Source organism: Carcharhinus amblyrhynchos, chromosome 23 (assembly GCF_965287045.1).
Source record: "Carcharhinus amblyrhynchos chromosome 23, sCarAmb.v2.hapA, whole genome shotgun sequence".
Lineage (NCBI taxonomy): Eukaryota > Metazoa > Chordata > Chondrichthyes > Carcharhiniformes > Carcharhinidae > Carcharhinus > Carcharhinus amblyrhynchos.
Genome location: NC_137346.1, coordinates 20,756,323 through 20,783,487, shown reverse-complemented (window position 1 = coordinate 20,783,487; position 27,165 = coordinate 20,756,323). Strand labels below are relative to the sequence as shown.

General features: G+C 42.9%; 1 protein-coding gene across 1 annotated transcript in view; it reads right to left on the bottom strand.

Annotated features, from left to right (window-relative positions):
* acaca (acetyl-CoA carboxylase alpha) overlaps positions 1-27,165 on the bottom strand; it is a 274,803-nt gene that overhangs the window by 196,146 nt on the left and 51,492 nt on the right. Inside the window, exons 20-23 of the mRNA XM_080210370.1 lie at positions 24,830-24,976; positions 22,015-22,203; positions 19,138-19,238; positions 15,808-15,896 (exon numbers count right to left, since the gene is read on the bottom strand). Of these exons, the coding sequence (XP_080066496.1) occupies positions 15,808-15,896; positions 19,138-19,238; positions 22,015-22,203; positions 24,830-24,976 (526 nt within the window). The remainder of the gene's footprint in view (positions 1-15,807; positions 15,897-19,137; positions 19,239-22,014; positions 22,204-24,829; positions 24,977-27,165) is intronic.

Below are 27,165 nucleotides of genomic sequence, written 5' to 3'. Positions count from 1 at the left end.
TTGCAACCGTACAGGGTACTGGTGAGGCTGCAGCTGGAGTACTGCGTGCAGTTTTGGTCACCGCACGTGTGCAAGGATATATTGGCCTTGGAGGGAGCGCAGAGGAGGTTCACTAGGCTGATACCGGAGATGAGGGGATTGGACTATGAAGAGAGGCTAAATAGACTGGGTCTGTACTCGGAGTTTAAAAGGATGAGGGGGGGATCTTATAGAGACGTATAAGATAATGAAGGGGATGGATAGGGTAGAGGTAGAGAGATTCTTCCTACTTAGAAAGGATAGCAGGACTAGAAGGTACAGCCTAAAGATTTGGGGGGGGGAGGAGGAGGAGGAGGAGGAGGAGGAGGAGGAGGAGGAGGAGTAGTTTAGATCGGAGTTGAGGAGGAACTTCTTCACTCAAAGGGTGGTGAATCTCTGGAATTCTCTGCCCCTTGAAGTGATGGAGGCTACCTCGCTAAATATATTTAAGACATGGGTAGATAGGTTCTTGACAGACAAGGGGATTAAGGGTTATGGGGAGAGAGCGGGAAAGTGAAACTGATCCACTTCATGATCTTATTGAATGGCGGGGCAGGCTCGAGGGGCTAGATGGCTTACTCCTGCTCCTATTTCTTATGATAAATAAGCCTATTCATCATTACAGGAAAATGATAATCTAATAAGTTACACATTAATCTGCTACTAATTTGATCTGAGTTTAAATGGCCTGCTTAAAGTCACAAAGTTTAATTTCTCTATGTCACTCAGTTTATTTTGCTCCTTTATTAGGATCGGTACGGTCGCACAGTGGTTAGCACTGCTGCTTCACAGCTCCAGGGACCTGGGTTTGATTCCCAGATTGGGTCACCGTCTGTGTGGAGTTTGCGCATTCTTCTCATGTCTGCGTGGGTTTCCTCCGGGTGCTCCAGTTTCCTCCCACAGTCCAAAGATGTGCGGGTTAGGTTGATTGGCTATGCTAAAAAATTGCCTCAGTGTCCTGAGATGCATAGGTCAGAGGGATGAGCAGGTAAATATGTACGGTATGGGGGTAGGGCTTGGGAGGGATGGTGGTCGGTGCAATGGCCTCTTTCTGCACTGTAGGGTTTCTACGATTCTGTCTCAAACTGACTGAATTTAAAAAGGGAAAAAAAAAAACGATTATCTTTTCCTTTCTTTTAAAATACTTGTTACTTTGAAGTGCGACAGGGAACTGTTGAAACAAATGCTGCAGATGGATTAGACGGACAGACAAGTGCTGACAAAATCTGTTAGTGTAGGAAGTGCATGCACTGTCATGTTTACTGTGTCGACAGCTCAGAACCAGATCTGTACATTTCACTGATGACATGATTTAGGCTTTTTTTGCCAAGGTAACTGTCATCCTTTGTTTCATAGAAGAAAGAGGCCATTCAGCCCATTGAGTCTACACTGACTCTCCAAAAGAGCATCTTACTCAGGCCCATAGCCCCATAGCCTCATGCATTTTCCTGTGGCTAATCCACCTGACCTACATATCGTTGAACACTAAGAGGTAATTTAGCAGTGGCCAATCCACTTAAGAACATAAGAACATAACACTTAACCTACACATCTAAAAAAAAAGTTCAAGGGAGATGATGACTGCTGTAAAGAAATATCTGGCATGACCATTCGTCATTCACCAAAGTTTGCTACGCCTCCATCACAACCACCGTAACCAATGGTGAACATTTGGGCAACCAGTAAGCCAACTGTAATTCAAAGATCTAATGAAAGATGACTCAACTGAGCAACCAAGACTGAAAATATGACAAAATACCATGAACCTATGGCCCACTGCAATTGTTTAGATTCCAAACTTCACATATATTCCTCATTTGACAACACGATGGCACAGTGGTTAGTACCACTGCTCTCAGCACCAGGGGTCCGGGTTCAATTCCAGTCTTGGGTGATCATGTGGAATTTGCACATTCTCCCTGTGTTTGCCTGGGTTTCCTCCAGGTGTTCCTGTTTCTTGCTACACTCCAAAGACATTAGGTTGATTGGCTATGCTAAATTCCTGGAATCCCTACACAGTGCAGAAGGCGGCCATTCAGCCTGAGCCTGCACCAACCACAATCCCACCCAGGCCACATTCCTGCGACTGCACACATTTACCCTGCTAATCCCCTGACACTAGCGTCAATTTAGTATGGCCAATCAACTTAACCCACACATCTTTGGACTGTGGGAGCAAACCGGAGCACCCGGTGGAAACCCACAGTGATACGGGAGAATGTGCAAATTCCACACAGGCAGTGACCTGAGGCCAGAATTGAACGCAGGTCCCTGGCGCTGTGAGGCAGCAGTGCTAACCACTGTGCATTAAACAAAAGCTTATTAAAATATGAAAGTTATTTCATTACAATTTATCCTTCTTAATGTGCCATATTTTTATTGCCCCATAGTGTGAGGGAGATCAACAGGGTTAATACGTGGAGCTACAGTGATAAGTGGGATGGGATTGTTATCGGTGCTGCTCGATGGCCTCCTTCTGTACTTTAGGGATTCCATTATAAAGCAAAAATGGCTATTTGTTCCATCATGCCTGCCAGAGTTTTCTCCATGCAAGCATTTCTCCTCTGTTAGCATGTTTATTTTTCAATAAGTCCTCTCATCTACAAGAAAACCAGATAACTGAAACCTCTTTGGCATCTGGAATGCATCAGTGCTTTCTAAAAAAATCTATATTAAATGATACTCATGTTTAAAACAAGAAATGCCAGGTTAGGCTCCTGGTATCATACATATCCAATTCTACATACAGATGTCATTCCACCTCTCCTGTGTAAATATTTCCATTTACTTCATCAACGATCCTTGTGTCATTGTTTAGTCAGTTGACTGCCAATTTAATGCAAATTCTGTTTTGTTTGCATCAACTACATGTTCCCGCTAAGAAACGGCCAAGAGATTATCAACATTTATTTAACACATGATTTGGAAGAACTGAATTAACCCTAAACTTTAGTTTTAGCCTAACTACAAATCTCAGTCTGGGACTGTGGCACATTAGGAAGGGCAAATCGTAATGAAATAACTTTTATATTTTAATAGTAGCTCTTTAAAATAGCATAACTCTTTTTACTTGGCCTTGGAGCAAGCGGATGTCAAATGCTGTGGGAAGCAATGAATGATTTCATGCTTATTAATTTGAATCTTCTGAAGAGGTGCTTGGGGAGTCACACAATAACTAGGTTCATTCCAGCATGACTTAGTATATAAAAGCACTACCACATATACTGCTGCATCACAAAAGCCAAGAAAGTTCATGATCAACTCTATAGGCTGAATGGCCTCCTTTTGCACTGTAGAGATTCTATGAAACTGTCTACATGGAGCATGCTAATCTCAGTCACAGCACCGATAAAACAACTGGCCTCAAGAAGGGAGGACATTTTTTTTGTAAAACATGTCTGGTTGCCAGATGGATCCAACATCAAGCCCAGTTGTGCAGCCCTCTGCAATGATTAACCCTCCAGTACTCCAGTAATACCATCCATTTGGCTATGTACCAGGGAGCTTCTGGCAAACATGGAACTGTGGTCAGTCTTCAATCATGATTGGATAAAAGAAAACTGTAAGCATTAAATTATCAAGAAACTTTTCTTAAGACCAGTGAAATTCTGTCAACCGTCAAGTCCAATGTCCTTTGCTTATGAAGAAATGTCAAAAGATGGTCTTTCATAGATCCTTGATTGTATGAACCTGGTGAATTCCACCTCAACTTCGTCAATGTTCACACAGAACAGAAGGTTAAATTCAGCATTAGCTAGGTCCAACGAGATGCTGAGCCAATATATTTCCGCAGCATCCTGGCTTTGTGCTGTTTGCACTCCCAAATTATAGGAATTTTCCATCACAGCAGTCTGTCCACCTGCTGGAGCTGGAAAAGCAATCATGACATTCTTCAAATGAAGGGTTAGCTGCAACTGAGGTCTGCACCAAATACTCAAAACACGGCCCAAATGACAACTGGCTATCTGAAATCTGGGCCGAGAGCGCAGAGTTGTGCAGATCTTGCTAATCATGCTGCATTATATCAACGGCTGAAGGATTAGTGAAAATTATGCAAAATGGATATTTTGTACAAGAAATTTAACAATGGTAAAATAAGTGAGGGCATCTTGATGAAACATTGATGCATCTCCTTCCTCTGGTAACTGACGTCCGACAGCTTACCACTACCTCACCCTTTCTTAAAAGCCTCAACAGATAGAACATCCAAATAAACTTGATAATTTTGTTACTTCACTTTCAACAATTTATTAAACTTTGAAAGTGAATTCCAAATACTGGATTATCTTGATTGTGGATTGGGAATTGCTGAGAGTTTGGGTGTACACCCTCAATGCTAAGACCATGTAAATATGGAGGAAGGATTTCTCCCTCAAGATCTTTGGTAATGTGCCAATCTTTATTTCAGAATTCAGCTCAGTTCCAACTTCTTCACCAAATAAACTTCTAAGTTGGCTTTAGTGCCATCACTGCCTCTGGAACAATAATTCTGGGAACCAGGACATTCGCACTGTTGACTTTTGGACATATGAAAGGACTCGCATAAAGCCACATCTTGATTGCTTGCTAAGTACCAGAGAGGTTAGTGCCAATCCTCCTCATCATGTGCAGACTGGGAACAACACAAGTACAACACACCAGAAGTATTCAGGTGAGAACAGCCACAAAGCCAATCAGGCATGTATGAGAAACTATACTCAAGTACCAAGGGAAGATGCAAACTTGAAGGGGAAAATCAGATAGAAGAGCTATGAGGGAAGGCAAAGAACTTAGAACTTGTCTGTTAATAGGAATAGAATTTTCCTCAGGATAGCCTCTAGCGATGCATGGAAAGCTTGAAATCTATTTATACTTGCTGATCTTCAGCAAGGTGCCATTTTCAATTCATGAATTTGCCTTCCTGCGTCATTACTAGAATGCCAATACCCCAAGCATGAATCCAGAACTCCAGTAAGGTGCGTTTATGAGGGCATGGTACAATAGGAAAATCAATTGTGGGTATGAATAATGATAAAATAGGCGGAGGTCGCTGTGTTAACTTGGAGACTTTTCTTTCAATTCCAAGTGACAGGAAGCAGCTTTAGCGACTTATGGTGAGCATGTCTGGCTGGCCAGCATTGATTTCCCATCCCCAGTTGGTCTCCCAAAGGTGGTGATCAACTGCTTCTGAACTGCTGCAGTCTCTGTAGTGTAGGCACTCCCACAGTCCTGTTAGGGAGAACTCTTGCTAGGTAAGGAAACAACAGGTGATGACTTTGAATTTTGATTTACATTTATTGGTATACAGGTGAAATGTATTGCTTTTTGCTATACAAAGCATACCGTTCATAGAGAATGAAGCGAGAGTGTGCTGAATGTAGCATTACAGTTATAGCTCAGATGTAGGGAAAGATCAACTTAATGAAGGGTAGGTCCATTCAAAAGTCTGAATGCAGCAGGGAAGAGACTATTCTTGAGTTGGTTGGTATGTGACCTCAGACTTTTGTATCTTTTTCCTGATGGAAAGTGGTAGAAGACAGGACATCCAGGGTGTGTGGGGTCCTTAATTATGTTGGCTGCTTTGCTGTAGCAGATGAGAAGTGTAGACAGAGTCACTGGATGGGAGACTGGTTTGTGTGATGGATGGGCTACATTCACGACCTTTTGTACTTTCTTGCGGTCTTGGGCAGAGCAGGAGCCGTACCAAGCTGTGATACAACCGGAAAGAATGCTTTCAAATGGTGCATCTGTATAAGTTGATGAGAGTTGTAGCTGACATGCCAAATTTCCTTAGTCTTCTGAGAAAGAGGCATTGGTGGGCTTTCTTAACTGTAGTGTCGGCATGGGGCAGGCAGGGCAAGTTGTTGGTGATCTGGACATTTAAAAACTTGAAGTTCTCGACCCTTTCTATTTGATCCTCGATGTAGACAGAAGCATGTTCTCTTCTACGCTTCCTGAAGTCGATGACAATCTCTTTCGTTTTGTTCACCAAGGGACATTATTGTCACCGCACCAATTCATCAGATTCTCTCTCATTCCTGAGCTCCTCATCATTGTTTGAGATCTGACCCACTATGGTGGTGTCGTCAGCAAATTTGAAAATGGAGTTGATGGGGAATTTGGCCACACAGTCATAGATGCATAAGGAACATAGTAGGGGCTGAGGACACAGCCTTGTAGGGCACCGGTGTTGAGGATAATTGTGGAGGAGATGTAGTTGCCTATCCACTGACTGTGGTCTGTGGGTTAGAAAGTTCAGGATCCAGTCACAGAGGGAGGAGCTGAAGCCCAGGCAGCGGAGCTTGGAGATGAGTTTCATAGGAATAATCCTGTTGAAGGCTGAGCTACGGTCAATAAATAGGAGTCAAACATAAGTGTCCTTGTTATCTAGGTGCTCCAGGGTTGAGTGCAGGGCCAGGGAGGTGGTGTTGTGGCGGTAGGCAAACTGTAGTGGATCCAGGCAGTTGGGGAGGCTGGAATTGATTCATGCCACGACTAGCCTTTTGACGCACTTCATAATGATAGATGTCAGAGCCACCGGACGAAAGTCATTAAGGCACGCTGCTTGATTTTTCTTTGGTACTGGGATGATGGTCGTCTTCTTGAAGCAGATAGGGACTTCAGATTTGTTGTAAAGAGAGGTTGAAGGTATCTGCGAATACCCCCACCAGCTGATCCATGCAGTATCTGAGTGCTAGTCCGGGTACCCTATCTGGGCCAGTCACTATTTTTACCTGGTCCACGGAAAAACGTTACTTAACAACACCAGCCTGTTCATCAAGGCAGAGAGGAGTAAAACAGCAGCTCTGGAAGAAGTACCAGATTTCACTGGGAGCAGTTTGCCTCTGAGCTGTATAACACGCAAGAGGAAAACTTGAGCGCAGAGGTCTCAGGCGTTCATGTGGTGAAATTTACTTGTGGTGCTCACTTCAGATGGAGATACCAGAAAGCCACAGAGGAAGTTTGAGTAGAAACAAAGGGTTAGCGTGGACTTCCCTCTGCAGTGCATCCATCCTCCTAGTACTATTGAGAAGGGCAAAGTAAAATCAGTCCCATTGAATCTTCCCATCAGTGACATCAAAGCTTTTCTTGCAGTCAGTGCAGATGTTTGAAAAAAGAAACAGCTTTTTGAACAGCAGTGGAGCAGTGAAGCTCAAATTGTTCACAGTGGGAGTTGTGCTGGCAGCACGTTCGCAGAACTTCAGTGCAAAACTAATCCTTAGTGCTACTCAATTACAAATGCAGAACCCAACGCACTATCCAAACTTCGGTTTCTCCCTCTTACTCTATACTATTTCTTCCTGTATCTGTCCATGGTCAGAGATGGGTAAACTACCAACAGCATGCCCCCATCAATAAGCTTCCCAATCAGCCACTAGGCCATAGGTGACAGTGGTGTGGACCAGCTCATCTGTTTTGAATATCCACAATGGAGCATTTGGAGTTAATGTAGGATAATCATATATAAAATTATTTGAGTGTATAATTCATCAAGAAGACAGGTCATTCTGTATGTCCACATTCTAAACAACTCCTCATTTGACTGAACTACATTCAACACGCGACACACCTGCAGGTCAGCATAAGAAATGTATAAGATTTCATCAGTTAATGAAAGCATCAGTTGAATAAGCATTACTGTACGTCAACAGCTGGACAAAAACATCTGCAAATCTGACTTTTGGATTTTTCCACTTGAACAAAAAAATTCATACCTTCCATTGCTCCCCTGCACCCAAATCCCCCTCAACTCCTCCCGCCCCCCTTCTAAATATACCACACTTATGAGCAGCTCAGGAAGAAAGAGAATGGACTTGGGATGTTGGAGCTAAACATGATAGTGATTGTCAAGGGATATAACCAAGTATAAAAGAAAAATACAAAAACAGGCCATACGTTGAGTGCCCCATAGTAAAATAATGCTGGAAGCAATATCCTGTCCTACACCATCCTGACACCTCGGCTTCACACAAGTGAATGGATTGAAGGCCTTGAAATTGTGGACAAAGAGCTTGAGCCTTCATTTCTTTTTGTTGCCTCCACATTCTCGCCCATCTTCTGTGCAAACTTGACCTCCTTTCCTGGTCACATCGACTCCTTGTTCAGTTATACTTCCTCAGATTCTGGGCATGCACCAATATCTCACTTAAGAGACTGCGTTCATTTGTCCAGACAATCTACCATAGAGGCATTGTCACAAAGCCTGATCCTAACCACAACAGAAGTCACCTCCAGTAAAACCACTACATCGTCACCTTCCATAATCACTTCCCTGCCTGGCAAAAATTGCAAAGTCTCACAACACCAGGTTAAAGTCCAATGGGTTCATTTGGTAGTAAACGCCACTAGTTTTCGGAACGCTGTTCCTTCGTCAGGTGAGAGGAGAGTTCTGATCACCAACAGGGCATATAAAGGCACATACAGTTTACAGAATACTGATTAGAATTCCTTCATAGCTAATCTGCTATTCAAGTCTTAAAAGGTGCAGACAATGTGAGTGGAGATAACATTAAGCAGATTAAAGAGATGTGTACCGTCTCCAGACAGGACGGTAAGTGAGATGTTGCAAGTCATTGGGGTTACAGATAGTGTGACATGAACACAAGATCCCGGTTGAGGCCGTCCTCATGTGTGCGGAACTTGGCGATCAGTTTCTGCTCAGTGACTCTGCGCTGTCCTATGTCAGGAAGGTCGCCTTGGAGAACGTTTACCCAAAAATTAGTGTTCACCAACAGGAAGGGAACAGTCTTGCCTGGCGATTGTCGAGCAGTGTTCATTCATCTGTTGTTGTAGGCTCACATTCTAATCAGTATTCTGTAAGCTGTGTGTGCCTTTATATGCCCTGTTTGTGATCAAAACTCTCCACTCACCTGATGAAGGAACAGCATTCCGAAAGCTAGTGGCGTTTACTACCAAATAAACCTGTTGGACTTTAACCTGGTGTTGTGAGACTTCTTACTGTGCTTACCCCAGTCCAACGCCAGCATCTCCACATCACGAAAATTGCAAAACCCATGGCTCCAAATTAATCAAGATCTGCAGATTTGGGTCCAACCTGGACAGACTCCCCCCCCTTAGTCTGTGTGAATTAGCTATTTACCTAACAAGTGGCAATATTTTCAATTTTAAAAATTATTCCACACTATACACTCAAAGTAACTTAATCAGTTGGCACAATCCTTGTTTATGTAATATCACCAGTATGTGTCTGTCAAAATGTTGTTCAGGAAGAGGGTGTGCTTTTAAAACAAAATTAACACAAACCAAATAACAAGGAGTACAGGGTCGTTGAGTACACCTCATTCTTTTACAGATGCAGCATAGAAAGCATTCTTTCTGGTTGTATCACAGCAGGTATAGCTCCTGCTCTGCTCAAGACCGCAAGGGACTGCAAAAGACCATGAATGTAGCCCAATCCATCACACAAATCAGCCTCCCATCTATTGACTCTGTTTACACTTCCACTGCCTTTGCAAAGTAGCCAGCATAATGAAGGACCTCATGCACAGCGAACATTCTCTCTTCCACCTTCTTCCTTCGGGAAAAAGATGCAAAAGTCTGAAGTCATGTACCAACTGACTCAAGAACAGCTTCTTCCCTGCTGTCAGAATTTTGAATGGGCTTACCTTGCATTAAGCTGATCTTTCTCTACACCCTAGCTACGACTGTAACACTACATTCTGCACTCTCTCGTTTCCTTCTCAATGAACGGTATGCTTTATCTGTATAGCACGCAAGAAACAATACTTTTCACTGTATGTTAATACATGTGACAATAATAAAATCAAATCAAATCTTTGTAGTTACCCTCAAATAATTGCTACACTTAAACCCATTTTAGCTGAGCAGATCCCCTGTGACAGGTACATTTCTTCAGGAAAAGACCAGATGAGAGAAGTTCCTCCCCACATCTAGCTGATCCTGCATTAAAATTTAAAGCTACACTGCAACACAGAACTACTCCTTCAGTGTTTTAGGGTTCTGTCATCTCATTCATAATCCATCCTTGGCACAGGCCATTCTTTGTACAATGAGGTGCTTCCCTGTTAATAATCCCTTACCTTGTTTGTAAGTTGCCCCATGGTCCAGCAACCATGATTTAATTTAAAATAGTACCCTGGATTCAGTTCAATTTCTATACCATCAAGATGTGTCCTGTACACTTTTATAAATTGCCTCTCTTACTTTGAATGGTAAAATCATATTTTTTATTGCCTTTCCTTGTAACTCTTGACTCCACCTCATCTGGAACTTGGTGATCATTCTGTTCTTCAGTGGCCAGACCAGGATATAATGTTCAAGGTACAGTATTATACAGTTTCAGCAATCAGACTTGTACTCTCTAATTCAGAGCTTTAGTTCATTTAACATCTTTAGTCTTTACTCAGTGCTGTTTTGCAATGACCCAAGTTTACAATTACTCCAAATCTCTTCTCATGGGTCATTCAACAACAGAAGAGCAAACATGCCTTTCAATCTTTCCTCGAATGTGCAAGACTTGCCTTGTACCAAATTGAAGTATCTACCAGAATTCTGTCCATTAAAGAAAATTCCCTAGGTTGTTTTGCAGTGCCAGGCCTGAACCATCTGATTCCACAGACTGAGTTTAATAATTAAAGTATGACTAAAATGCATTGTTTGAATCATTAATTTTAAATAGAACTGGGGGCTTCAATCTTTCATAGTACAAACTTAAATTATGATGCCCATTTTAGACTAATCGCTGGAATCCCAGCTTCCTATGAAACAAGAATAACATGAAGAAATGGACATGTTAACGTTTCATGTCAAGCATGACACGTGATCACCCATGCAGAGAGATGGTCAGACTAGCCAATTCCTTTGTACTTGGCACTTTGCTTTTTTTTTGGAATACAGGAGGTGACCATTTGGCCTGCTGAATCCATGCTGGCTCTTTCAAAGAGGACCGCCCTTTGAAAGAGCTGTATTGACTCAATGGCTTCTTTCTGTGCCGTACAGTTATATGAATCTTTTCTCAATCCCATAGGTGGGCCTCCTGCTTAAATGATGAACTAAAGAAACTCACCTCAAAACGGGAGCAGAGACAAGTCAAAGAATGAATCTACCGATTCGGAACATGTAGCGGGAGGGGAGAAGGAGGCAAGAGGAGCTGGATCATAATGAGCCCACTGTCAGCTAATACTGCCATGCATCCAAATAGACACTGGAATGAAAACTACCCTGAGGCACGTCTCGCTTACAGTGGTACCAATTCATTACACATACACCAGTTTATTTATAGTGGCAAACGGAGGTAAGAATTTAATTAATTTCAGAAAGAATCTAAAGTCTGCTACGCTACTGCAAAAATGGCATAAGGCGAGACTTCCATGGATAGTGTTACATTTTATTTAATACAGAACTTACAGAAAACAAAATGTTCAGTGACTTTCCTCTGTCCTCAAAGGGATGAAGATCTCATCACATTCTACTAGCTCCGCATGAAACTTTCAATTCTACACCCAGTATACAAAGCCACAGCACTAAACAACAGACTAGTATAATGCTAATCAGAATGTGCAGGCCAAACATAAAATGGATACAACCTATTAATTGGAAGGATTTCAAAGTATTAAAACGTAACTCAGTGCTGCATTTCCACTGGTGTTTTTTTGTAGTAAATGTAGAAAGGAACAAGTGAATGCCATTCAACCCGTCAAGTCTGTTCCAGCATTCAATTAGACAAAGACTGACGTGTCAGTCACCCATCTTTGACCCCTATCCCATGGCATCCTTACCAGATTGCCACTACCCTTGGGATTAAAAACAACTTCCTAACTTCACTCCTCTCTCTCCAAGTTAAACTTTATGCCCTCTTGAACAGGATTTCTCCACCAGACGGACAGTTCCTCTTGCACACCGTTGCAAATCCTTTTGAATACCTCCCTCAAATCAAAATAAAGTTTTTTAAGTTTATTTATTAGTCACAAGTAAGGCTTACATCAACACTGCATTGAAGTTACTGTGAAATTCCCATAGTCGCCGCACTCCAGCACCTGGTCAGGTCAATGCACCTAACCAGCACGCCTTTCAGACTATGGGAGGAAACCGGAGCACCTATAGGAAACCCACGCAGACGTGGGGAGAACGTGCAAACTCCACACAGCAGTGACCCGAGCCAGGGATTGAACCCGGGTCCCTGGTGCTGTGAGGCAGCGGTGCTAACCACTGTGCCACCGTGCCATGACTAATATAACATACGCCACGCTCCCCAACCTTCCAAACTCAAGGGGATATCAGTCACGTTTATGCAAACTGCTCTGATAGTTTAACCTCTTCACCCAGTTTCATTCTGCTAAGTCTGCAATTAATTGTCTCCAACATTACTACTTCTTCCTGGGATGCGATATCCAAGACTGAAGTCCAGGTGGGGGTCTACATTAGACATCATCAGTGACGAACCACTCATTTTCAATTTGCGCTGAACCAGGGCAGCCAATACAGGAATAAGTCAGAAGCAAACAAGCAGCTGCTGAAAAATCCTGAAAATCTGAAGTGACAAGACTCAGCTATCCAGAAAAAGAGACCAGTTTCCATAGTTTCGCTGCCCTTCTCAATATTTCCCCCAACAGTGTCAATTGTGGCCTAGCCAGTAGCATTCTTCCTGTGTCAGAAGGTCGTGGATTCAGGACCAATTTCAGAAGCCAAGCATAAAAATCAAAGCTGATACTCCAGTGCAGTACTGAGGGAGAGCTACGTGATAGAAGGGTCAGGCACATATAGGGTCAATGTGGGACTCGGTACAGTCTAACCCGTATGGTGATTCAAGAAGGCACATAACCGAGGCCCAGGGGTCAATGTAACGTTGAGCAGAGGTGTGTGTGGACCTAAGCATGGAGGCAACTGCTAGCCTATATTCTTTACTGTACACGTGTAACATAATGCTAGTTAATAAAGATGACAGTTAACCCAATGGCATCTTCTCGAAGATGCACCAATTTGTAACCAACACCCGACAGCAGGCTGTTTTGTTGTCTTAGGAATGAAGCATTAAGTTAAACCCTTGACTGCCTTATAGCGCAAAAGTGAAAGACCCCATGGCACTATTCCAAAGAGGGGGGAAGGAAAGAAATTATCTCCCAACATTTATCCTCCGACCAACATTTTTTTTTAAAAAACTGATCATTTGGTGATATTGTACTCAAATTTGTACGAGTTTGCTGTGTACAACTTGGCTTCCACATTTACTACATTACAACAGCAGTTACAATTCAAAGGTACTTCGGGACATCCCGACATCTTGAAAGATGCTATACAAATGCATCCTTAAAAAAAAAATGTCAATACTTGTGCTCTTCCTGTAGCAGTCATTCAATAGCAATCAGGGATATAGCGTTACCTAGTCATTGAGTAATGCAGTCAGGATTCTATCTTTGTCTAGTCTTTCTGTAGCCAATTATGGTTCATTCTCACATACCAGGCTAAATCAACACAAGACAAGAATTAAGTCCAAGACCTTCCTTCGTTCTATTTTAAATGTTCTTTTACTGGCCCAGTGGATTGTATCTTAACTGCACAACATCATACACACAGCTTGCTGCAGAAAATATTCCAGGAGCTCCTTTTAATGGATTACTGTCTACCGTGTTCAGACAATACACTGCTGCCATCTTGTGGTAAATCAGTAGTAGTGTAAACCACCACCACAACACATCTTCATAAAGCAAAATGTATATTGCTGGATAATTCAAATTTTTGTAATTTTCAATTAACAGGAATGAGCTTTAACATGTCACTGTTACCCCAACAGGAGTTACAAGCTCACCACCTTCATAAAAGGCACCTCCAAATTTGCCTCCTTCTGCTGGCATCAATCTCTTTGTCTGAATATAAAATAAGTAAATTCATCAGTGCTCCAAAACACTGCAAACAACAAATAATGAATTCAATACGAAATGAATCACTCTGGTCATTCTGACCCAGACTGGGAACACTAGCTGGCTTATGTCGTGAATGGAAACACAGGGATGGCCAGCTCACACCTCGGAACCCTGGGTTCAGATCCAGTCCACAAAGATAAACTGAAGCAGTCCATGTCCAAATGCAGCAAGACCAGGACAATATCCAGGCTTGGGTTGACAAGTGACAAGTAACATTCGCATCACACAAGTACCAGGCAATGACCATCTCCAACAAGAGAGAATCTAGCCACCACCCCCTGATATTCATTCAATGATATTACCATCACTGAATCCCCCACCATCAGCATCCTGGGGATTACCGTTGACCAAAAATTGAACTGGACTAGCCACGTAAATACTGTGGCTACCAAAACAGGTCAAAGGCTTATAATTCACCTCCTGAATCCCTGTCCACAATCTACAAGGTACAAGTCAGGAATGTAATGAAATACTCACTCATCATTTGCCTGGAAGAGTGCAGCACCTACAACACTCAAAGTTTGACACCATCCAGGACAAAGCAATTCACTTGATTGCTTTCCCTTCCACTTCAATCCCTCCACCACCGACGAACAGTGGCACCCATCTGTACCATCTACAAGATGCACTGCAGGAGCACAACAAGATTCCTTAGGCAGCACCTTCCAAACCCATGACTGCCATCGAGAAGTACAAGAGTAGCAGACATCTGGGAACACCACCACTTAGAGGATCCCCTCCAAATTACACCATCCTGACTTGGAAATACATTGTTGTTCATTCACTGTCGATGAGTCAAAATCCTGGAATTCCTGCCCTGACGGCACTGTGAATGTACCTACACCACAGGGTCTGAAGCTGTACAAGATGGCAACTCACCACCTTCTCAAGGGCAACTAGAGATGGGCAATAAACGTTGGTCTAGCAAGTTGCATCCAGTCCCATAAAAAGATTATCTCATCCTATCAGCTCGGAAGGATCTGTGTGAAATATGCTTGGGAAATTTCAACAAAAGGTTTTACACAAAAACCTGGAACTAGCTGGGAAAGCTCACTTGGAGAGACTATAAAAATGGGTGATTTGGGAAATGGAATTTTCCTACAAATCAGGGACTTGAGGCATTGTTAATTAAACACAAAAGAAGCTTCAGTCCACATCTATCTCTGCTTGATCTCAAAATAGATAAGGGATAAGAAACTATCTTGATTCCTTAGCCCAGACATCCAACAACTTGGCAAGCAAATCAAAACAAACCGCTGCTAGTTAAGGAGGAGTATTCTTTTAATGTTTTCAAGGCAGAGGTAGGTAGGTTCTTGACAAGCAAGGAGGAGGAGAAAGATTATCGGGGAAGGTAAAATCAAATCTCAATTCTACATTCCAGGGTCACATGAAAAGCTGGTGCCTCCAAGGTGTCTGGGGATGGGGGAACATCCTTTGGTGCACACCCAAGCGTGCTGTGAAAATCCTTGGCAATTTAACTGCCATTTTACCTGTCCTAATATCATGTCTTTTTTATATGGTTGGCAGGAGCTACTTTAAAAATTTGTTTTCCACAAGTCTTGTACATTGTCTGTCGTTATCCTGTGAGCTTGGCTGCTTACTGCTGAACCAATTATGGTTACATCCGGATTTATCCTGATACTACAGCCCCACCTTTGACATTCTTTCATTACTTGCACAATGGGAGGCACCGGGTACAATAAATAATCCAAACCTGCTGTATTGGGTACTCTTTTTCTGTCTCTTCCCACAATTAATTGTTTGAAAACGATCTTGCTCTACTGCACCAACCTTTGAGAACTTATTGTGTGATTTGTTAAAAAAAAACAATCTTCAATAACAGATTTAAAAAAAGCATGCTGTGTCTGCATTTGAGTGCTGCACGTTAATTAGACAAGGCAGGACAAACCTTGCTGGAATTCTATCTCCACCTTCAGATACTGCCGGAGAAGATCCATGACTACGGCCTTCATGTGACCCCGGATTCCACTGCGATACCTGAAAAAAAGATAAAAAGGTTCAGTTCACCTCAACATCAGGATCTGCACGAAAGGATACTGTGGTGATTGTCCCTTTAAAGGGCAACACAGGCTATGTGACCCTTACTCTGCGGTCTTGCCCCCATGTGATGATTGCCCCCCTTAAAAGGCAACACAGATGCTATATTTTGGGGAAAATCTCTTGCACGGCTGAATTTTGCAATGAAACAAAGTGCTGGATAAACTCAGCAGCTCTGGCAGGAGAGACACAAAGCTAGCGCTTTGAGTTCAAATGACCCATTTGCAGAACAGAAGAAAGTAGAAACATGGCGAATTATGTTGTAGGAGTGGTGGGTGGGGCAGAATGGAAGAATGGGGTAGGTTGGGCAAAGGAAGGATTGACAAAGGTGTCGTGAACATAAAACAAAGGGGAGTGATAATGGTGCCCTGAGACCTTGCCATGGTGTTTACCAAAACTTCGATCCATGCTGAGTTTATCCAGCATTTCCAGTTTTTATTTCAGATTTCCAGATTATTTTGCTTTTGATTGAATTTTACAAGTTCCGTTTCTTAATTTTAATAAAATGATCTTGCTCTTTGTTGCTTTTTCCAACAGTCATACCTTCACAGACTTTGGGAGTAGTCATAACTGGCACCATAATAGGATGATCCACCACTGAATTGAACACATGCACACTCAAGCAATCTGGCCTATGCATGGCAACCAGCCAGCAGAGCCTCCAGGCTGTGATGGACAAGAGCTTAAACCAGTTCACTGGATCAGCTGGTCTGATCTAGTCACTTATGGTCCAAAGTGGAATTATATTTCCAAGCTGAAAGAAAGTTGGCCAAAGATAAGCTCAAACGACCTGTGATCTTCACTTATTAAGATATGATATTGTCTGAAGATGAAAAGCTGAAGGAACTACAAGTTCATACCTGCCATCATGTTACAGACAGGACCGACAACTCCTACACTCAAACATGAGACAACGTAATACGGAGAAGACGTAGATCAACTTTTGGCAACAAGAACTGATCTGCCAGAGACAACCAACAAATTCCACATCAAGCGATGCCAAGAAAAGAGCGAGATCTTCCTTAGAACCTAACACTACCTGAACTTGTTCAGTTGAGAATATGTCAATACATGAGCCAACTTCAGAACATTTAGGGTGACTCTGGTTAGGACAACCACGGATCATGTCCAAATCAAGCCAAAGAAACCACAGGTTGCATAAGGGTCTGGGTAACATGCTATTCAGAGCGTCAGCGCAGACTCGATGGGCCAAATGGCCTTCTTCTGCACTGTAGGGATTCTACAGTTCTATTTTGCATCTAAAACCTCTGACCTTGTGTCTGATGCTCAGTTTCCTGGCTATACTGCATGCTGTGGAGAAATACCAAGCGAGCTAAGGGTGAAGAGTTGAACATTTCGGTGCTGAACTGACCAGATGTCAGAGTCCAAAACAGGAGGAACAGACAAAAAAAAATTAAATGGCAAATGATAATTAAGCTGATTTGTAAACCCAACAAGCAATATTTCTGGCGCAAAGTACATTTTTCAATTGAAGTCAATGGGGTAACATGGTAAGTTTCTTGGTTAGTCTGAAGAAAACAATATCAAATTTCATAATCTTGATAATTCTTGTGCCCATTCTACAATTACATTTGACGGTCATCTCAATGGCAGCAAATGATTACAAGCTATTTTCAAAAAATGCTTTGACAACAGTTTTGGTTCAGTAACATTCCTGCAATAATCAAATCATTAACATGTAGGGCTGAATTCATTTTTTTAAAAAAGCATGCATACATAAATACTAAATACAGAAATTCTGTATTCGAATCAAAGGTTAAGCATTTTTCATTCATTTAATATTCAAATGCCTTCAAAAAAGATGCAAATTATTGTATTATTAGACACATTTGAAAGTCACCAAACACATACACTCAAAAGACACCGCAAGGTGATATTTGCAATGCATATACATGAGCCAAGGCAAACTGTGAACCCATCACAATTTCACAATATCACGAACAAAAAAAAGCATGAGCACAATTCTTTGCAGCCTTGAACCTAGACAGAAGTTCTGACTGGACATTCCAATTATTTTATGAGTCCTAACAACTGCTCAGAATATTAACCAGCTGTGGTAAATGGTGGGCGGATGGGTGGGTGGCGGGGGGAACGACACAGGTTCCACTGGTGGCCATTGGTGCCACTTGTCCCAGTTGCTGCAGATTAGCAAGGAGTGTGTTGGGAATAGTTCAAATTTAGCCCTTCGCCACAAATCACAATTATTTGAAATCAAATGTCTGAAAATAAAAGTCAGTGAAAACGAAAGGGGGAGAACCCAACTTGGTTATCAGACTCTCGCATCCACTGAATTATTGTTTGTCCTTATTCTTTCGTGAGATGTAGACATTGCTAACAAGGCCAGCTTCTGTTTCCTATCTCTAACTGCCCTTGAACTGAATGGCTTACAAGAGCATTTCAGAGGGCAGTTGAAAGTCAACCACATTACTCCGGGTCTGGAGTCACATGAAGGGCAGACTAGGTAAGGGTGGCAGATTTTCTTTCCTATTCGTGAATCAAATGAGTTTTTAAGACAATGGGCACCACTGTAATTCCAGATTCATTTTATTAATTCAAATTTCACCATGGTGGGATTTGAATCTGGGTACCCAGAGCAGTACCCTCGGTCTCTGCATTACTAGTTCAATGACAATACCACATCCCCCCCCCCCAATACTATCTGGACCTCAAAGTTACATGGCCAGGAAATTGATATGACTTTAACAAAAAGCAAAATATTTCAGATGTTGGAAATCCGAAATTAAAACAGGAAGTGCTGGGAATATGCAGTAGGTTTGGCAGAGAGGTTATGCTGTTCTTTGACACTTCCTGGAGTTATTCACAGAGAGCTTCAGAGAGGAGCATTAGCAGGCTACTTACTCATGGAGAGCTACAAAACCCAATATAAAGGTGCACTTGGACTATGCACCTTCATAGTCACTTCCAGAAGAAGTCAGCCATGAGAACAATGGCCAATCTCTCCCTCGTTAGCAGTGAGATTAATAATCTGGCACTGCCTCCAGACCGTGGAATGCAATGCAGAGTCACAAATTGCCTCTTCCTGCACAGTATGTGACCAATCCCATCATAGTGGCCATCAAAAAGCTGGGTGAGACTCCAGAACCCAATGATGATGAATGCTCAGTATTAATCGTCCCAGCTCTGCCCTCTGTATACTAACCTTTGCACCAACTGAACTATACTCTGCGTATTCATGAAGAAAACCTCCCGCTCAGACTTCCTGTTTAATGTTGCAGCATGGCTGTCCAATATATTGGCAATCTGAAAATGAGGAAGCAAAAGAAACCAACTTGACATGCAGTCAACAAGAGATTTTAAGAGCACATTCAATAATGTTATCATGAAATAGTATGCAACATTATGATTTGAGGGATCATTTAGATTATCTCCAACTGAAGGCATGGGAGAGTGATCTTTTATCAGGTACCTATCTGCACCATTCTTGAGCTTGTTAGCTGCTTACCATCTTCCACTGACCAAATGATTCAAATAGTAAATACAGAATCATGGCACTGAGTCTGTGAAACTTTTAAATCTTCTGGCACAATGCATTAACATTCTCTAACACGTCATACACACACAGCTTCTTGATGTCATACAGAATATTGCAGAGGGTGCCATTCATTTCTGGGCCCACACGCGTTTGACTGCAGGCTAGAGCCAGAATTTAGTTCCATCGCCCACCTGAAGGTGGCACGGTGGTTAGCACTGCTGCCTTACAGGGCAAGGGACCCAGGTTCAATTCCCAGCTTGGGTCACTGACTGTGCAGAGTCTGCACATTCTCCCCATGTCTACATGGGTTTCCTCCAAGTGCTCCGGTTTCCTCCCACAGTCCGAAAGACGTGCTGGGCAGGTGCATTGGCCATGCTAAATTTACCCTCAGCATACCCGAACAGACGGCAGAGTGTGGCATCTAGGGAATTTTCACAGTAACTTCATTGCAGCGTTAATGTAAGCCTACTTTTGACACTAATAAATAAAGTTTAAACTTCACGTACAGCAAAAGAAAGCGAGGCTTTTGGAGGTGGGGTTCTCCATCCCCAAAGCAGCGAAGCAACCATTCAGCATCTCTACATGATGAATTGTGGCTGTGAAACCTAACCCATCACTCTGCAGTGAAGCATTGCTCTCCAGACTGATCTGCCGTGTTGTCTTTTGACAGTTACAGAAATAAAATCGCTATCACAAGGTAGTCAATCAAGCTGTCATTTCGTAGTTTACTTTCAAAGCTGTCCAACATTTCCAAACAAGGGACCTCAACTAGTCCACTGCTTACAATTAAGGCTTTTGAAAAGGCAAAGTTCTAAGAACTTACAGCATCCAAGCTCATGGTATCATCACTAGTCACTAAGCCTTTAAAAAGAGGAGGTGGGGGAAGAGGATAATGCAGTGATAATGTCACTTGGCTAGCAAATCAGAGACACCAGTTAAAGTTCTGCTAAATTGACTCTAGTGTCAGGAGGTTAGCAGTGTGTGGGGTTGCAGGAATGGGGCCTGGGAGGGATTGCGGTCGGTACAGGCTCGATGGGCTGAATGACCTCCTTCTGCACTGTAGGGATTCTATGGACACAGCTTCAAATCCCAGCATGGCAGCTGATGGCATTTAAATGCTATCAATAAATATTGAATGGTCTCAGTAATGGTGACCATGACAACTATCATCAATTATTATAAAAACACATCTGGTTCAGTAATATCCTTTAAAGAAGGAATCTGCCATCCTTAACTGGTCCAGCCGATAGGTGATTCAGGACACAAGCAGTTTTGTGTACTTTTAACTATCATCTGAAATGGCCTGGCGAATCAGTTAGTTCGAGGGCATTTATGGATGGGCAACAAATGCTCGTCCCCACATTCCACAAAAAATAAAAGAATAGAATCCCTACAGTGCAGGAGGCGGCCATTCAGTCCATCGAGTCTGCACCAACCACAGGCCCACCCAGACCCTATTCCCATAACACCACATACTTGCCTTGCTCATCCCCTGACACTAGGGTCAATTTAGCATGGCCAATCAATCTAACCCACACATCTTGCTTCCGTCGCCCAATATAAACAGGAGCATTTACTACTCCTCTCACAACATACAACTAACTGCCATCCGTATTTAGCTGCGACTAGGATTAGGCTGTTCAGTCTTCCCATTTAATTAGATATGAGAGATTTTGGGGGTGGGGAAGGGGGAGAGATGTGGAATTAGAAACACAACACAAACAGGTCAGTCATGATCTTACAGAATAGTGGAGCTAGCTTGAAAGCCAAATGGTTTACTTCTGCTCCTATTTCATTTGTTCCCAAGTAACCCCTAGCATTTTGGGGCAAAAAACCCCCCCCAAATGTTTGCAACTCGATGCTTTCCAATTTCACTCAGTTTTAGTCCTTAATTTACGATTGTGTCCTCTTCTGGATTACCCTGACGAGTGCAAATAGTGCAGATACAGGATAAACAAATCAAATCCTTGCATCATTTTAAATTCCTCAGCTCAAGGAAATAAAGAACAGCTCTGATGTACCTGACCTCATCACTTAATCCGAAACTTGGGATCTGAGTTGTATCCCCTCCAAAGCCTTCCTGGCATGTGGTGCCCAGAATTGAACACAAGGGTCATGATCAAAGCTTAGAAAACTCTCTTCCCTACGTATTCCAAGACCCTTGGGCCAAAGGCCAACATTCCATTCACCTTTCTAATTCTTTTCTGCAGCTGTCTATTCACTGAGCGGTGTTTCCCTGGACATAGGATCAAATGCTCAGATCTACTCTTCTTGAATCTGAAAGCAGATAACCTCAAAAATTTCCCCACTCATTAAAGTGCTCTTTTTGTAATTTTCTGAAGTTACGGAGTCAAAGAGAATCATTACAGAACAGAAGGAGGCCATTCACCCCATCGATTCCATGCCGCTTCCACACTTCCTTTTCAAATAAACCGATTTTAACTCGCATTGAATGTTCTATTTTTATTCAATAACATCAGCTAGCTAAAACTAGAAATTTCCAGATTTAATTTAAGGCCAGGCCACATTTTTGTCTTCAAATACCTGCTGGCTGGGGAACTGGCAGAGCACCGAGGTGATGTTGCTCGCGTACTGTGCCATCTCCTTTTTGATGGCCTTCTCCACCGCCTGAGGGATCCTTCCAGAAACACTGGTCATGATATCCTGCAGCTCAAGGAGTGGGAGAGAAGGGTCCCGCAGCGTCTGCATTAATCTCTCCACCCAGTCCTTCACCTTGAAATGGAAGAACACAATAGAAGTCAAAAGTTAGACTGCGCTGCACTTTCCTTCATGAAACTCTGTACAAATCATAGAGTCAGATGTTTACAGCATGGAAACAGGTCCTTCGGCCCAACTTGTCCACGCTGCCTTTCTTTTTAGGCCACTAAGCTAGTCCCAATTACCCGCATATCCCTCTACACCCATCTTACCCACCTATCTGTCTAAATGCCTTTTAAAAGGCAAAATCGTATCTGTCTCAACTACCACCTCTGGCAGCCTGTTCCAGACGCTCACCACCCTATGTGCAAAAAAATTGTCCCTCTGGACACTTTTGTATCTTTCTCCTTTCACCTTAAATGTATGCTCTCTAATTTTACACTCCTTTGTTTTTTGGAAAAAGTGTTGACTATTTAGCTAATCTACGCCCCTCATTATTTTATAGAGCTCTATAAGATTAGCCCTAAACCTCCTACACTCTAGGGAAAGAAGTCCCAATCCAGCCAGCCTCTCCTCAAACCATTAAGTCCCAGTAGCATCCTACTAAATCTTTTCTGCACTCTTTCTAGTTTAATAATATCTTTTCTATAATAGGGGGTGACCAGAACTGTGCACAGTATTTCCAATTGTGAGTAAATGTTTCATAAGATGTGATGTTCCCTCAAACAAACCAGCAGTTCCCAGATTCAATTCTGATGCCGATCTCAGTTGAGCAACAGTACAAAGTATAACTGGCCTCAGCACATCTAGCCTAAAAGCAGGAGGTGGAAATCACAAGCCGTTCCAGCTCCTGACAGGTCCTTTCTGGGAAAACTAGTAAATGTGGGTGGGGGAGGGGGAGGACCCTGGCCGTCCACGCCAGTGGGATTCTCTGGTCCCACTAGCAGCACAACCCTGCCCACAGGTTTCCCAGCGGTGTGAGGTGCCTTGAAGGGGAAATCCCATTGACAATGGCAGGACCAGAGAATGGCACGCCACCTCCCACTGCCACAAAACATGCAGCTGGGAGGCCAAAGAATGCCAGCTGTGGAAGTTGGCCAAAGGCTGGATCAGGTTTGGCCGGGTAATACGTTAGAATGGTTTTGGAAAAGGAAGATCGAGTCTTAATAGCGGTAATAGGATTTTGAGGAAGTAAGGAGGATTGATGAGGGTAGTACAGTGGATATTGTCTACGTCGATTTCAGTAAAGAACATGACATGGTCCCACAGGGCAAATTGGTCAGAAAAGTAAGATCGCATGGGATACAGAGGAAGATGGCAGGTTGGATCCTAAATTGGAAACATAGGGTCAATGGATGCTTTCATGAAGGAAAAGCCATTTCCAGTGGTGTACCAAAGAGTCTATTGCTGCTTATTGTACATATTAATGACTTGGATTTAAATGTGGGTGGCATCATTGGGCAATTTGCAGATGATTAAAAAATTGGCCGCGTAGTTGATGGTGAAGAGGATAGCTGTTGAGTCCAGAATTAGACCAATCGTTGGTTGAGTGGACAGAGAAGTGACTAATGGAATTCAACCCGGAAACGTGTGAGGTAATGCATTTGGAAAGAGCAAACAGACAAGGAAATGCTCAGTAAATGGGAAGATATTGACAGGGTTGAGAATGTGAGTGACCTTGGAGTGCATGTCCACAGGTCCTTGAAGGTTTCAGGAGGTAGGCAAGGTGGTCAAGAAAATACTCTGAATGCTTTCCTTTATTGGGTGAGGTATTGAATACAAAAGCAGGAATGTAATGGTAGCCCACGGAAAGAGCTTGGTGTACAGTTCTGGTCATCACATTACAGAAAGGGCATAATTGCTATGGAGAAAGTAGAGAGGACATTTAGAAGAATGTTACCAGAGCTTTAAAATTGCAGCCAGGAGAGACTATACAGTCTCGAGTTGTTTCCCTTCAAACAAAAGCAACTGAAGGATGACCTAATTGTACAAGATAATGTACAAGATTATGTGGAGCCTGTAGATGGGGTAGATCCTAGCTGAAGGGTTAATTACCAGGGGGCAAAGATTTGAGGTGATCAGTAGAAGAATTAGAGGGATCATGAGGAAAATTACTTTCACCTAGAGGGTAGTGGGCACCTGGAACATACTGCTTAAATTGGTGGTTGAGGCTGAAACGCTCAACTCACCTGAATCTGCATTTGACGTGCTGTAACCTGCAAGATCAAGTCCTGGAAAATGGGATTAAAATGAGTGGCTGGTTTCTTTTTGTCTGACACAAACATTAGGGCTGAACAGCTACTTTCTGCACTATACCTTCTCTATGGTTCTGTTGCGGCTGCAGACATTTTGTAGCATACAGAATGCTTGGCTCAAATATTTGTCCAAGCATACACCCTCAATATTAAGATGCTCTTGCGTGAATATTTCCATCCGCTATAAAGCTCTGTTGCAATAAAATGCAGCTCAAGATTGTAGTAAATGGCGATGTACGAAGCTACATTTTCATTTTCTAAATTAAACATTAATCAAGTATTTGAGCCATCTTGGTTTAATTCATTCAGAAATCTGCCTCCAATCCCCTCTTTCACTGGTTTAAACCCATGTCTCCTTCTCCAGCTATTCAGTTTAACTTCACTGATTCTCCATCTGTCAGACAAACTGGAACCTGGCCATTCTGCACATCATTCCACTGTAGTACCTTAAGGTCAAAATAGGGCTCGGGCAGGCAGAACCCATTCATGATGTTCCCCAAGTTGTCAATAACGTAATGGAAGATGCGATGAGGCTTTTCTCCTTGCAGGGCTGAGCTCTGGATCCTGGCGAGTGGCCCCGTAAATAATTCAGCCTGGAATTAAGCATAAATACAAAACTTAGGTATTTGAGGAATAAACAAAATGACAGAGATTGTAATACTACAACCCCAGCACTCCATCAGATTTCCTGTATCACAAACAAAAGGAACTCAAAATGAGTTTCTGAAGCAACTGAATACCCAGGTACATAATTGTGCCATAATGAACTGATCATCGTTAATTTCACAGTCTTTCTAACGTAAAGTGTTCTACAACATCGTTATATAATTCAATCCTAATCTCCATTGAATACTAAAAGGACTTGATAAACTCGCCAAATCTTTGCCCTCCTTCCTTTTCTGGACATACTGATTCCCTCTGGATGCTCTTCCTTGGGCCTTACTTCAAGTGGCCTCACTCAAGTGGTCATTTTCCGTATGCAACAACGGAAATAGTGAAGATCATTGTGCTACTTTAGTGTCCATCTCAGGTCACATCAGACCCTGCCCTGTTGCCAGCCTCCCCCCTTAAATCTTTTTTTTGGCTGTTTGCTTAACATGTTCGAGAGAAGAAACTTATTCCTGAATCAAAGCCAGGTTTTTATTCCCGAGTCAAGGGCAGCATGGTAGCATAATGGTTAGCACTGCTGCTTCATTGCTCCAGGGATCTGGGTTTGATTCCCAGCTTGGACATTCCTCTCGTGTCTGCGTGGGTTTCCTCCGGGCCTTCCGCTTTCCTCCCACAGTCCAAAGATGTGCAGGTTAGGTTGATTGGCCATGCTAAATATTTCCCCTTAGTGTTCTGAGAAGTCTAGGTTAGAGGGATTAGCGGGTAAATATGTAGGGATATGGGGATAGGGAATGAGTGGGACTGTGGTTGATGCAGACTCGATGGGCCAAATGGCCTCTTTCTGCACTGTAGGGTTTCTACGATTTCTATAAAAGCTGCTCTGTAGCTCTAAAATAGGAAGTGACTGGAGATGACTTTTCCTGCTTACAGCCACCCTCAGGATGACATCATGTGGAATAAGAAACTTCAGGTGCACGCCTGCATCCTACCACTTGGTGGCACCATAAAGCCACGGAACACTTCAACGATCTCTCAGATTGCAAGCTAGAGATTTTCTTGCTGCTCTTCAGGTATTCAGACCTAAGGCAGCATAGTGGCACAGTGGTTAGTACTGCAGCCTTTCAACGCCAGGGGCGTGGGTTCAATTCCAGCCACAGGTAACTGCCTGCATGTAGTTTGCACGTTCGTCCAAACTCTGGATGAGTTTCCTCCAAGTGCGCCTGTTACCTCCCATACTCCAAAGATTGGAAGGTTAGGTGGATTGGCCAAGATAAACTTAGTGTCAGAAGGAGTAGCAGAGTAGATATGGGGATAGGGCCTGCGAGGGATTGTTGTCAGTGCAGGCTCAATGCCTCCTTCTGCACTGTAAGGATTCTATGATTCAATTACACTTGCAGTAAATGAATCGAGAGTAAATCACTTTCTGGATCCTTGCGAACTCTCTTCCTGTGTTTCAAACAATGCAGACAGTTCACATTGTGTGTGACACATGCATCTTTCTGAACGTACAGATAAATTTGATAACTATTGTTTCAATTCCTATCGCTAGGAGGAACAATTATACAAAACCTTTTTCTTGAAATCTCCTTTTTTTTTCCCTATTTTACTTGGAGTTTCAGCCATGATTCCCCTTCTGTGTTGTCAAATTCAAACAACAAAGATCACATTTACAGTACAGCCCTGAAATAGTAGCGTGTGGGCAACTGTCCTCTTCCCCCAACCCCATCTCACCAAGGGCCTTTCCCTCTCGTCCGCTCAGACATCACCGGCCTCAATCTGTGTTTATGTACCAGCTTCAGCATCACACTCCAACGGAAGCTATTTCATCAAATTGACAAGTGTGAATAGAAACAGAGAAACTACAAGCAGGAGGCCATTTCCACCCTTTGAGCCTGCTCTGCCTTCATTATGATCATGGCTGGTCATCAAATTCCCTGATCCACCCTTCCACCGATTCCCCCCCCCCCGCCGTACCTGTGTACTTAGTTACAGCGACTAATGCGCGAGAACACCAAGGGTATCTGAGTACCCATCTCTTTCAATTTACACCCATTCAAGTAACAATCTGTCTTCCTATTATCGCTCCTGAAGTGGATAACCTCACACTTATCCACATTATACTGCATCTGCCATGCAAATACCCACACACTCAGCCTGAATGTTCTCTCCATTG